This window comes from Vicugna pacos, chromosome 19 (assembly GCF_048564905.1).
Source record: "Vicugna pacos chromosome 19, VicPac4, whole genome shotgun sequence".
In the NCBI taxonomy this organism is placed as follows: domain Eukaryota; kingdom Metazoa; phylum Chordata; class Mammalia; order Artiodactyla; family Camelidae; genus Vicugna; species Vicugna pacos.
Window position 1 is genome coordinate 17,421,908 of NC_133005.1, and position 13,982 is coordinate 17,435,889.

At 37.5% G+C, this 13,982-nt stretch overlaps 1 protein-coding gene across 2 annotated transcripts in view; it reads right to left on the reverse strand.

Annotated features, from left to right (window-relative positions):
• Positions 1-9,389: 9,389 nt before the first annotated feature.
• PLCB1 (phospholipase C beta 1) overlaps positions 9,390-13,982 on the reverse strand; it is a 638,677-nt gene continuing 634,084 nt past the window's right edge. For both annotated transcript variants that reach the window (XM_072943830.1, XM_072943831.1), the window contains one exon: positions 9,390-12,710. In XM_072943830.1, the coding sequence (XP_072799931.1) occupies positions 12,483-12,710 (228 nt within the window). In that variant the 3' untranslated portion in view covers positions 9,390-12,482. The remainder of the gene's footprint in view (positions 12,711-13,982) is intronic.

Here is a 13,982-nt window from a genome sequence, read left to right on the forward strand (position 1 = left end):
GGGAGCTCTTTCTTCGCCAAGGTTGGCCAGTTGAACAACTTTTTGTCTTGTGTATTATAAAAATGTGTAGTCCTCTGGGTCTTAAATGGGCTCAGGCCTTTTAGGTATCAAGAATTATCTTCATAAATTTAGTAGCCTTTGGTAGGGTACGCATTATTTTTATATAACCCAAGTTCATTTTTGAGTACTTCTCTGCTAAAAAAAGAAAAAACACCTCAGTTAATTCTTTCCAGTTGCAGCTATGTTTCAGAAGGAACCAATATATGCCAGAGGGAATGCCTACCTGATCTTTAATTCACCTTTCTATGCAGGCCTCTGCTGAGTCATCCATGGTCTTGCTTTGTTCCTGTCTTCCTGGTCTATTTATATCCAATGGTCCTCTTGACTTCATCTGCTCCATCCTTGAGAGTCCTGGAATTTTTCTGTTGTTTCCATTCCACCCTAAGATATAGAAATTTCTTGAAGCTGCATAAACACAGTTTGATAAGGCTAACTGTGTTCCCTCCAGGGTCTTGTTATTTCTTTGGTGCTTTGCATAAGAAGCAAAATTTCTCTGTCAGTAACCCCCTGAGACCTATACACATTTTTTCAGAAATATAATTGATTTACAATGTTGTGTTAGTTTTAAGGATACAGCAAAGTGATTCAATTATACATATACATATATATATTCTTTTTCAGATTCCTTTCCATTATAAGATAATATATACAAGATATCAAATATAGTTCCCTGTGTTATGCAATAGATCCTTGTTGTTTATTTATTTTATATATAGTAATGTATATATGTTAATCCCAGACTCTTAATTTATCCCTCTCCCTAACCCCTTCCTCCTTTGGTCACCATAGTTTTTTCTATGTCTGTGAGTTTTCTGGTTTGTAAGTAAGTTCATTTGTATCATTTCTTTAGATTGCACTTACGTAGTGAAATCATGCAGTATTTTTCTTTCTCTGTCTGGCTTACTTCACTTAGTATGACAATCTCCAGGTCCATCTATGTTGCTGAAAATGGCATTATTTGATTTTTTATGGCTGAGTAGTATTTCATTTTATATGTGTATGTGTGTGTGTATATGTATGTATATATGTATATGTATATGTATATGTATATGTGTGTGTATATATATGTATATAAGAACAACTTTTTTATCTAGTCATCTGTCAATGGACATTTAGGTTCCTTCCATGTCTTGGTTATTACAAATAGTGCTGCCATGAACATTGGGGCACATGCATCTTTTCAAATTATAGTTTTATCTGGATATATGCCCAGAAGTGGGATTGCTGGATCATATGGTAACTCTATTTTTAGTGTTTTCAGAAACATTCATACTGATCTCCATAGTGGCTGCACCAAACTGCATTCCCACCAACAGTGTAGGAGGGCTCCCTTTTCTCCACAGCCTCTCCAGCATTTATTGTTTGTAGACTTCTTAATGATAGCCATTCTCTCTGGTGTTAGATGATATCTCATTGTAGTTTTGATATGCATTTCTCTAATAATTAGTGATGTTGAGCATTTTGTCACATGCCTGTTGGCTATCTGTATGTTCTCTTTAGAAAAATATCTATTTAAGTCTTCTCCCCATTTTTTGATTGGAATTTTTTTATATTAAGCTGTGTGAGCTATTTGCATATTTTGGAAATTAATCCCTTGTTGGTCTCATCATTTGCAAATATTTTCTCCCATTCCGAGGGTGTCTTTTTGTTTTGTTTATGGTTTCCTTTGCTGTGCAAAAGCTTTTAAGTTTAATCAGGTCCCATTTGCTTATTTTTGCTTTTATTTCCATTACTTTGGGAGAGGGATCGAAAAAAATATTGCTGTGATTTATGTCAGAGTGTTCAGTCTATATTTTTCTCTAAGAATTTTAGAGTATCTTGAGCCCTATACTTTTAATACATCCCTTACATCTCTTTATATTTCTCCCAGCTCAGACAAGAGCTATTTTGTCTCATGACTTCTTCCAAACATTTTGTCCATAACTGGAATCCTTTCCATTCTGCTGGGTGTACAGTCTTTTGAATGACAAAGCCCAGGAGAAGAGACTCACAGATTTCTAGCTTCCCACCTTGTTGCTCTCCTTCCCTGAGGCATGGAACACAGAAAGGCTGAGCTTTAAAAAAAATTATTGAAGTATAGTCAGTTTACAATGTTGTGTCAGTTTCCGGTGTATAGCATAATTGTTCAGTTATACATATACATACATATTCGTATGTATGTGCCTTCATGTTCTTTTTCATTATAGGTTACTACAAGATATTGAATATAGTTCCAGAAAGGCGTAGCTTTTAGAACAAAAGGAAGATCAGTAACATGTCATTGGCATATAGTGACACTTTTACCTCTTCTTTTCCAATTTGGATCCCTTTTATTTCTCTCTCTTGCCTGATTGCTGTGGCTAGGACTTCCAGGACTATGTTGAATAGGAGTGGTGATAGTGGGCATCCTTGTCTTGTCCCAGATTTTAGTGGGAAGCTTTTGAGTTTCTCACCATTGAGTACCATGCTGGCTGTAGGTTTGTCATATATAGCTTTTATTATGTTGAGATGGGCAAAATATTTTGGAGAAAAGACTACATGATTTGACATCTCAAAAATTATCTACCTGCTTATCTTTAGAAACAGCATTGCCCTAGATCCGGCTAGTGGGAGTTTCTGCTTTGGATCCATTCTTTACAGGGCTTCACTCTGGCCTTTTTCTGGCTGTCCCTCACCCTCAGTGAGGCATTTGCTGGGCTTCGGGCACCGGCCAACCAGGAAGCAGATATTCTATCTGTGACAATCATGTATATGGAAAAGAAAAATGGGGAAAGTAGTTTTAAGAGACTTTGTAGCATGTTGTGAATCAAATCCTACTTTGGTATCATTAATAGAGATTTCAGTACAAATTTATCTCCCAAATAAACTATTTGGACTCACAAACACTTTGTCAGTATGATAGGGACCATATCTTAGGTTGGAAAAGTCATGGCTGCCCCTTGCTGCAGGTAACTGGGAAATGATTTAGGGAAGAACTTTTGAAAGATAAAAAATATTACGTGCCATTTGATGCTGAAGACCCTCTGTCCCCATCTGGGTGAGTGTGGGTGCGCATGCACGTGTGTAGCACTCTCACGGTAAAAGGGGACTAGACCTTTCCTTTATAACTGTGTTGGGGTACAGATAGGCAATATGATGTATTCTTAGGAAGCAGCCTTGAAGATGTACTTATCTAGGCATGATTATGACCAAGAAACCTGAGCTTCTAACTTAACGGAGCCTGGGGCAGAAACAGTAGGTCCTGGAACATAGTAGGTGTTAAATAAATTGTGCTGACTAAATGTATTACTGGAAAAACGTTGACGCTAGAGTATTAACAGCATCTCCCAGTGTAAGAATAATTCTATTTTCACCCACTTAGCTTGTGAGCCTTTTGGGGAATGAATTAGGCAACACTGGAATATTCAGGACGGATAGAATGATTGCACTGGAAAGGTTAAAGGATTGGTCAAAAGTCAAAGACTGTTGAGGAAAACAACACATCTAAAGATGAGCATGATGGGAGAGAAGACAGGAGATTTGGGAGGAAGCTTCTTTATCTGTGACAATTACATACAGAGAGACACAGAGAAATGAGGAAAGCAGTTTTAAGAGATTTTGTAGTATGTTATGAATCAAATTTTATTTTGGTACATTTTATAGAGATTTTATTACAAATTTATTTCTTATTAACTATTTTTTTTTGGTCTTGGACCAATGTTACTTTTAATACAATGCTCCCTGGAGACGGGTTTCTATTTGTTTTAAATAAATGAATGTACAATCTTAGGTCCTTATGAAAGATATTTCTTTGAAATAAAAAGAGGAACTTATGATATTTTATTTATTCTGAGGTAGACTTTTACTTTTTTAAAAAGTACTAATTTTTAAAAATTGAAGTATATTTGAGTTGCAGTGTTATATTAATTTCAGGTGTGCAGCGCAGTAATTCAATATTTTTATAGGTCATACCCCATTAAAAATTATTACAAAACAATGGCTCTCATTCTTTGTGCTGTACAATATATCCTTGTTGCTCATCTATTTTATACATATACATCTATTTTGCATCTCTTAGTCTCATACGCTTATCTTGACCCTCCTCCCTTTCCTTGCCCCTCTGATAACTGCTAGTTTGTTTTCCAAATCTATCAGTCTGTTTCTGTTTTGTAATATACATTTGTTTGCTTTATTTTTTTAGATTCTACAAATAAGTGACATCATATAGTATCTATCTTTCCCTGTCTGATTTACTTCAGTAAGCATAATATTCCCTAGATCCATTCACATGGCTGCAAATGGCAGAATATAATTTTTATGGCTGAGTAGTATTCCACTGTGTATATATACCACATCTTCTTTATCTATTCATCTGTTGATGGACATTGATGTTGCTTCCATATCTTGGCTATTATAAATAATGCTGTTATAAACATTGGGGTGCATGTTTCTTTTCGAATTAATGTTTTCATTTTTTCAGATATATATCAAGGAATGGAATTGCCGAGTCATATGGTAGTTTTATTTTTAGTTTTCTGAGGAAACTTCATACTGTTTTCCATAGTGGCTGCACCAATTTACATTTCCACTAACAGTATACAAGGGTTCCCTTTTCTCCATGTGCTTTCCAACATTTGTTATTCATAGACATTTTGATGATAGCCATTCTGACAGGTGTGAGGTGCTATCTCGTGGTTTTGGTCTATATTTCTCTGATGTGTTAACAAGTGTCACATCCTCTTCTTGCATTGATTCCTGTATCATTTATAATGCCCTCCTGTGTCTTTTGTTACAGCCTTTGTTTTATAGTTTATTTTGTCTGGTTTGAGCATTGCTACCCCTGCTTTCTTGCTGTTTCCATTTGCACAAAATATCTTTTTCTAACCTCTCTCTTTCAGTCTATGTGTGTCTTTAGCTCTGAATGAAGTCTTTTTAGGTAGTATATATATTTTTTTATCCAATTAGTCACCCTGTGTCTTTTGACTGGAGCATTTAGTCCATTGACATTTAAAGTAATTATTGATACGTATGTACTTACTGCTATTTTATTGCTTGTTTTCTGGTTATTTTTGCAGTTCTTTGTTCATTTCTTCTTCTTTTTCTTTCTTCCTTGTGGTTTGATGATTTTGTTTAGAAGTATGCTTGGATACACTTTTGCTTTTAACCTTTCTAAAACAGAGTTGGACCTTTATGTTTGATGAAGAGTCAATTTAGTTGCAAGATTTTTTCTTTTTTATTAATATATTTTTTACTGACACATTAAATTTTTGACAGCATAACTTTGATAACATGTTATGTAATTCACTTCAACTTTTAAAAGCTATGTGGCAAATATTTCCATGGCAATGGTCAAACTTTCTCTTGTCCTTAATAAATTTCCTTCCATAAAAAATTCACTGGATCCTAGTGACTTCAACTTACTTTTATGAGACTATTTTGCAGCTTATTTTTAAAAGGAAGAGAGAAATCTTGGAAAATATACAAATATTTGATATTTAGTTAAAAAAATTAGGAGACAAATGACTTTTTGTCTTCACATAGAAAATAACCAGCACCATTTCCTAAGTGACCTCCAGCTATTCAGTGGCTCATGGAAGACTGATGATTGAGAGAGGCTTTCTAAGACAAAATCTTGGGGTGAACAGGCACAAAGAGGACTGAAGGACAAAAATTAAGAAAGGGGGCCAAGATTTTAAAATAAATATTCACCCAATTGAAAAATACACAAAAGGTTTAAATAGATATTTCTCCAGAGAAGAAGTGTATATTGTTAAGATATACAACATCATTAGTCATCAGTGAAATGTGAATCAAAACTGCAATGAAATAATACTTCACATCCACTAGAATAGCAGTAATAAAAAAAAAAACAGAAAACAAATGTTGGCAAAGATGTGGAAAGATTGGAATCTTCACCCATTGCTGATGATGTAAAATGATGCAGCCACTTTAGAAAACTGTCTGGCAGCTCCTCAAAAAGTTAAACAAAGTAACTGTATGAACAAGCAACTTCACTCCCAGGTGTATATCCAAGAAAACTGAAAACATATTTCCATACAAGAGCTTGTACATGAGTGTTTATAACACCATTACTTATAATAGTCAAAAAATGGAAACAACCCAAATGTCCATCAAGTGATGAGTGATTAAATTAAAACTATTTATACAATGGCATATTATCCAACTATTAGAAATGGTACATGCTACAACCTGAACCCCCAAATTTTTAATTTTAATGCTGGCTACATGAAAGAAGCCAGACACAAAAGACCACATATTGTGTAAATCTAATCATATAAAATATCCAGGATAGACAAATCCACAGAGATAGAAGATAGATAAATGGTTTCCAGGGGCTGAAGAGAGGAGGTAGGGAAACAAGGGAATGGGAAATGATTGCTAATGAGTAGGGGGGTTCCTTCTGGGGAGAGGGAAATGTTCTGGAATTAGACTGATTGATGAGCAATTTCTGGCTATCCTAAAATCCATTGAAATATGTACTTTAAAAGAATGAACTTTATGATATGTGAGTTATAGCTTAATAAAACTATAATTAAAAGTATATGCAGAAAGCTCAAATAGACAATTGATCTGTACATGGATTCCAGGGGGCAAAACCGGCTCCTGAGTTCTCTATTGTGGGCAAAAAGAAGCTGTTTGTGTGCCTGGAATCCAAGGTGAGCCTAGCTTTCTCCATCTGTGTTTAGAATGTAATATTTGGTGATTTACCTACTTTCATCTGTCACTAGCAGTTTTGTATTTTGGGGTTGGTCCCATAAGTAAAAGTAAAAGAATGTGGCTCCTGGTGGTCTAGTCCTACCATTAGAGTGCTGCTCATTCATGAGGTGCCTAAACAGTATGGTAGCTTTGAGTTAATGGCACATTATTCAGATGTCAATTGTTTATTTTTTTCTACCCTAGCATTCCCTTTAATATTTGGATGAGTAAACAAATTTATTTGCCATAAATGCAATATTTATTGAGGGATTTCATTATGATGGGTTTGAGGATTCAATGACAACTGAGACATGACCCCTGATATCAAAGGTGTCAATGGAAGATGTATTTAAGTCAGAGGGCCATGACATTGCAGTTGGTATGTACTCTATGTGAAAGAAAGTAGTTGGTGTTGATGGATTCATTATATTAGTGGCCACCATTAATGACCACCTGAGTCCACATCATTTTCCCTGTGACGTTGTAGTATCCTTTAAATATTGATCAAGGCTAGTTTTCTGGCTTACGTTCACAATAATAGAATAGAGGTGGAAGTAATGGTGTGTTAGTTCTGAGTTTAGACCTCAAGAGGCCTTGATCACCTTTGCTTGTTCTCTGTATCCTGCCTTGGACATGTGAAAAAGCCATCACTAGCCTGCTGAAGGGAGAAAAAAATCACATGGAACAGAGACAGATCAGCCTAGTTGTTTCAGCCAAGGCCCCAGACATGTGGAAGAGCCCAGCCAGGATCAGTCACCAGCCTACTCACAGCTGACTGCAGATGTTTGGATGAGCCCCAGTGAGATCAGCCCAGCCCAGCTCAGATTAACAGAGCCTTGCAGTTATCTGTAGACTCACAGTCAATAGAAAATGGTTGTTTCTAACACTAAGTGTTAGTGGTGTTAACTGATATAGGATGCAATGGAAGCACACATGAGAGTGAGCTTGGGTGGATCAAAGAAGGCTTCCTAGAGGAAGTGACAGTTACTCTATAAACCTAAAGAGGACTAAGAGTTAGCCAGGGAAAAGAGAGAACCTGAGTGTGAGTGTGTGCACAAGTGTGTTTTGGGGAGGGGTTCAAGGGGAAGAGAAACAGAAAGAAAAGGGTCTAAGGAGTTGAGGGAATAATATTTAAAAAGCCTGGGAGTTGAGATGGTCCATAAGGTTGGTGGATGAGAGGAATACTAAGAGATGAAACTGCAGAACAGTGTAGGAACCAAATCACGTAAGATCCAAAACATTTCTTAAGGGTTTTAGACTTTATTCTGAGAACAGCTGGGGTCTTTTAAAAGCTTTTAATTCCATTTTTGCTTTTGTATGATCAGTCTAGCTCCACCATGGAGAAATGGCTACATAATTTAGGACTAGAGGCATGGAAACCATTTAGGAAAAACTTGGTCAGTGGGAGAGGATGGTGGCCTGAACTTGGGTATTAGCGGAGGGGATAGAAAGTGTACAAATATGAGGGCTATTTCACAGGGTCAGAACTGATCCAGGTTGGTAATTTATTAGAAAGTGGATGAAGGAGAGGGAGCTGTCAAGGATGATGCCCACCTTTTGTTTGGGCAACTGAATTGATATTGGTTTTATTCATTGGTGTAGAAAACAAAGGACGTGGAACAGATTAAAGTATAAGTAAATTCAGTTTGGTGCATACTGTATGGGACAGACTATATTTTCTGAGGATGGCCATGCCTATGTATTTATTCCATTCCTCATATTCTTCAGTGTGACCTGCACTGCCCTCAAAGTGAGATGGGGTCTATGTTTGTTTCTTCCTCTTGAATCTGGGAAGGGGCTTGTCACAGCACCAATGATCAGGGTCCGGCTTAAGTGACAGTATGTCACTAAGAGGTTCAATCATAAAAATTTTGACACAGCTTCTGCCTGGCTTCCACTCACAAAGATCATCCTTGGAATCCAGCCACCATATTGTGAGAAAGCCCAGGCCATGTGGAGAGGACATGTGTGGTGATCCAGCCTGGAGCCCCAGCTAGCTTTTCAGTTGATGTATCATCAACTACCAAGCATGTGAGTAAATTAGCCTTTGGAAAATTCCAGCTCCCAGCCTTCCAATCTTCCAGCCAAGACCCCAGCCATCATGGAGTGGAGACCTGGCATCTCTGCTCTGCACTGTTTGAATTCTTGACCCACAAAAATTATGAGAGTGAAGAAATAATTCTTACTGTCTTACGCCACTAGGTTTTGGAGTGATATGTCACCCAGCAATAGCTAACGAATACACTGCATTTCGAGTGTCTATGGGACATAGCTCTAACTCATGTATATTTCTGTTTCAAAAATCAATGTTGCAAACTCTTTTTTATCTGTTTTAGAAAAAAAGTTACATCAAATACTTTGTCATTTCTTGTCACTTCCATTATTTGTCAGAAAACTTTCGATGGTTTTGCCTTCCTTAGCTTTGGTCAAGGAAGGAAGGGAGAATCCTGAGGGCAATGTTACTCCTGGATGGACGTGGTGGAAGGAAAGAGTGGTGACAATTGTGCTCTCTGGCACAAGCATAGCAGCATCCTGATATCCTGCCCAGGTAGAGACGTGCTCCGTCTGGGTGGGCATCACCTCCTGAAAAACCAGCCTTGTGCTGCTCCCACCTTCCTGTAGGTTGGCCCAGACACCATGAAATAACAGCTGGGTTGTGTTAAGAAATCTTTTATTGTTTCCTTTGGATTTGTGATGAAAGCACATAAAATTACAAGTGGAAGAAACATCATGCCACAAAATTGCATAGAATTATTACAAAAATGTGAATTATGCCTTTTAAATAATTTGAGATAGAAGAACCAAAATATGTACATTTTAAGAGCTTCAAATACTTTGTCCTATCATTTTTTTTTCTCCTGAAAAGGCAAAAGTCACAAGGTTCAATCCATCACAAACAGTATTTATACAGTGCACAAGTGCAACATTAAATTCAAAGTTATGCAAGCGATGGCCCTTTCTTTTGGAATTATAGAACGACTGCTTATCTATCACAGGAGTACTAATTCATGTATGGTGATATTGAAATGCTCAAATGAAGTGTTAAAAACCAAAAACACATGGCATGTCAGTAGAACTTTGAAAACTGGTTTACACGGCCAAAAACCACGCTATTCTCAGTAGTGTAAGGATATCAGAGGGGCGCAGTCTAATTTAACACACAGCTCTACTCTCTATCATAGGCAAAACCACAGTACAGAGTTTCACACATTCAACAAAGAACAAGGCAAATACATAAAGGCACAAAACTGCACATCATATAGACCCTTTTTTTCTTTATCTTACTCTACTTCAAGTAATATGAATATTATTCAATGATAGTATCACTGTAGTAGTTTCAATGATGCAAGACGGACAGTGTTACACACTACCCCACAACTGCAAAAACTGTCATTGTACAGATAGAAAAATGTGATTACAGGAAATGGCCAAATACAAACGTATTGCAAAATGACTAGAGTCGCTAAGATAATGAAATTCAACTACCAAAACAGTTTGGTGTAAGTCAAGGTTATTCAGCTTTAGTCTGTCTCTGGGCTAAAATGTGATACACTGCTCTGTAGTAATCACCACTGTGTTTGGTTATTAATGCTATTATTACTAGTTCATTCTTCTGCAATTTTAGACACAGACTGTAATTTTGTTTATAAAAATGCAGCATTCGATTGTGACCATTCTTGCTTCCTTCTGATTTAATGCCTTTCGTTCAAAGTGCAAAAGTAGAATGATTTACAAAAGATTCCTCATTCAGTGGAAGTTAAGTTTTATTACGTGTCTAATTAACACCCCAAATCCTTTAGATCAAAATATAATCATCTCCAAAGGGGATGGGATTTTTTTCCCCTTGTGTCTCACTAGATGTTTTTTTAATCAAACATTCCTTTCTAATATTTGAACTAAGCCTTCATTTTGATTAAAACTTAATTGTGATCTCTAGTTATTGCTTAAAGTTAAATAGAACAATTTTCATAAAAATATTAAATTCTTAAAACACAATTTTCAGGACACAACTAGCTTTTGTGTTTGAAAATGTTTTGCTAAGCTACAATCAGACAGGTTTATTTCAAAGTAAAATAAAACTGTGAACAGCTTGCTTCAGGGCTTGAACTTCAGTGTCCTCTGTGTTACTCTCTGAATTATATTTTTCCTCTATATAATTGTTCTCTCTTACTTAAGACCTTTCAATAGTGTTTTTGATCAGTTTTACCATAATATAATTTTTTTCTCTTAATGCCATTTAACATAGGTACTTAACAAAAAGACAGTTAAGTGAATTAAATGTACATAGTAAATATATAATGAAAGATATTTTTAATGTTAGAAGTAAGTCGTAATTTGTCAGACTTAAAAATTATGGAAGATACTAATAAATTTCCATATTGCTGTCCTATACATTTTTGTATATTCTCACCAATAAAACAAGCTTAAAGTCTGATATTGAAAAATCCAGTTTTCGATCCTACAAAATATACATCAAAGTCATATTCTAAGTTCTCAATCTACCTCAACTTGCAGCAATGGCTCCATCAATTATTTCTTAGAATTTCAATATAATTTAATATTCACATAGTCTACATATTTGACCATTTTCTTCTCTATCCTTGAATTTGGTTTTAAGTCTTGTGGAAGAGATTTGGGTCACTGCCAATTAAGAAACAAATATCCACACTTTTATGAATGTGTTGTGTGTGTGTGTGTGGTGTATGTGTATGTACTTATATGGCTGAGTGCATACATATATACATGGAGATAATATATATCATTTATGTGTGGGGCTGTGTATTCTCTAGATAAATATTCAATCTTTATCTCTATATTAAAAGATAAATGAACCATAAAAAAAAAAGACAGCAAAATAACCGCTGGAAGCTCTTCATTCTGATTGAATCTCTGAGCAACATACATCAGCTCAACTATTTTTATTCAACGGAACAGATCTTTGTAGTTGTTAAATTATTTTAGACCAATGACCAATGAATACCCAGACTTTGAGTGCAAATAGTCAACTTGGACAGCACACCACCTAGAAGTGTGTGGCCAACTTGCTCACGCAGCCAAATGTACAAGCCATGTTCCAAGTCTGGGGATGGCTTCACTGGCCAAGGGCACAATCAGGATGGAAAACCAGCTTATCTGAATCACTATGGTCTCTGATAAAGCCATGTCAGCAACAAATACACTGATGCCTGTATGATAAATAAATTAGCAAACTGCAAGCCTCCGGTGCTTGCAAAGCAAAGGGTGAAACAATTTTAATACACACGTTAACTGGAAGATATGGTAGTTGAGGGGCAGTTAGGACAAAAAAAATGCTCAAAGTTGGCAGTTCAATAGTGTTAAATAGTGCGATGCATTTCTCAAACTATTTCTATTACTTTGACATACTTTACACCAGAGCTTCAAATAAAAACACGAGCTTGATTTTCTTCCAAGAAGACACTGTCTTTCGTTAAAATGTTCCACAGAGTCTGGAAGTTGCCTGCTTTGAATTGACTATTGGAGAGAAAGCCAGAACCCCACATACATGCACCCTTCACTAGCAGACCTGCAGTAGTTTCCACATGACACATGGCGCCGGGCAAGGGGAAGCTGCATGGATCCTTCTGGAACTCTCCCTCCGGTGTGGATTTTAATCTAAGGGATGCTTCTCAGGAGGGTGCTCCTGGGCAGTGATCTTTGTAAGAAGAGAGAGTCCGATGGAGCTGGGGTGGGGGGGCATGCGTGCTCTGAAGGCTTGGCAGGAACACTCACAGAGGAGTGTCAAACTCTTTTCCTGGGTTTTCTCCTTCCAGCTCCTCACCGGAAGGAGGCTTATGGTTCAGTTTTCCAGGGTCTGAGGCCAGAGGGGCAGGAGCAGAACTGTGATTGCTGTCTTCACTAATCTTCCCTTTCATGGCTTCCTGCACGAACTCCAGAATCTCCAGGGGCAGCCTTTTGAACTTGTCTTGGTACTCTTGCTCCAGCTCCACCTGCAGCTGGGAGACAGCAAAAGATGGGATGATTTTATGTCATGCAGGTTTCTATAACCACCCACGTAGAAACTCCTCGAAAGCGATGTACAGAGATGGGGGAGGAATAAATCAATTTTAACATCATCCACTGGTTGCCTACAGAGATGATGTGAAATATTTTCATATTGTCCACTGGTTACTGAGAGAGAAGAGGTAAAACAGAGTTTAGTTAGACATCTGTCCATAGCCGAAAGTCAAGTCCAGCCCACGGGTGGCATAATAAAACAAAAGACTTGTGATGATTTAAATAAATACAGACACACATATACATGCAGAGGTGGGTCTCTTGAAAAAGCTTACAGAAGTTCTTAAATGTAGAGATTGGTAATCTCCAGTATCTGGGAGTCCCAAGATATCAAGGTCAAGGCTGACCATGAATCAGGCTGGGTGCACCTAGAAGCCTCTTCAGTGGACAGAGGATGAAGGTGTGGGCTTGCAGGAGTGCAGCCTCACCTGGAGGGCGGGAAGCCAGTCCTTCTAAACAGAAGCTGGATGCATTTTTACAAACAGAGCATATTCAGTGTCACCAACATTAGCTTCTATTCTGACGTCTTTTATCATCTCTTTGTTTTGCTTCCTTTTATCATTCTAATTTTTATTTGCCTCATCAACAGTTTTAACTGTTTTCTAATTTATATGCTGAACGCTCTGGAGAATTTTCAGGCTTTTAAAAGTCACAGGACTCTTCCTTCACATGCAGACTTACAGTGGCCTCAGCCATTAAACAAGTAAAAAGCCAGGAGTCTGGTAGGAGTCGGGGTGAGGGGTGGGTGCTGCTATGGTTCTCTGTTGAGCAAAGCACCATCACTATCTGGAATTTTAAATAAAATTTCTTTGCTTATTGAATGGTAAGCAGGGAGTTTAATCTTAGAAATGGCATGCGAGACTCAGTGCTTTTTCTCCGCCCAAGATAGCCTTGAGCCTTTTCTTAGGATAAGTCCTTAAAATCGTTAAATTTCTTTGCATGCTTCTCAAACTTTAAGAGGCACACAGATCATCTGGGCTCTTGGTCTTAATTCTGATTCAGGAGTTCGGGGTGGGGATCTTGCATTTCTCAGCAGCTCCTGGGTGATGCCGGTGTGGCTGGTCTACTTTGGACAGCCTGACGATCTTTTCGTCCTGATTCTTCTCTGAGCTCTCAGTTCTGCTTTTGGTCTCGATCCTGGCGGTGTGTCCTCCATCTGCAGCGTCAGTGCAGTCTGGCCCCTGGACCTTCCGGGGTGAAGACAGTCCTCG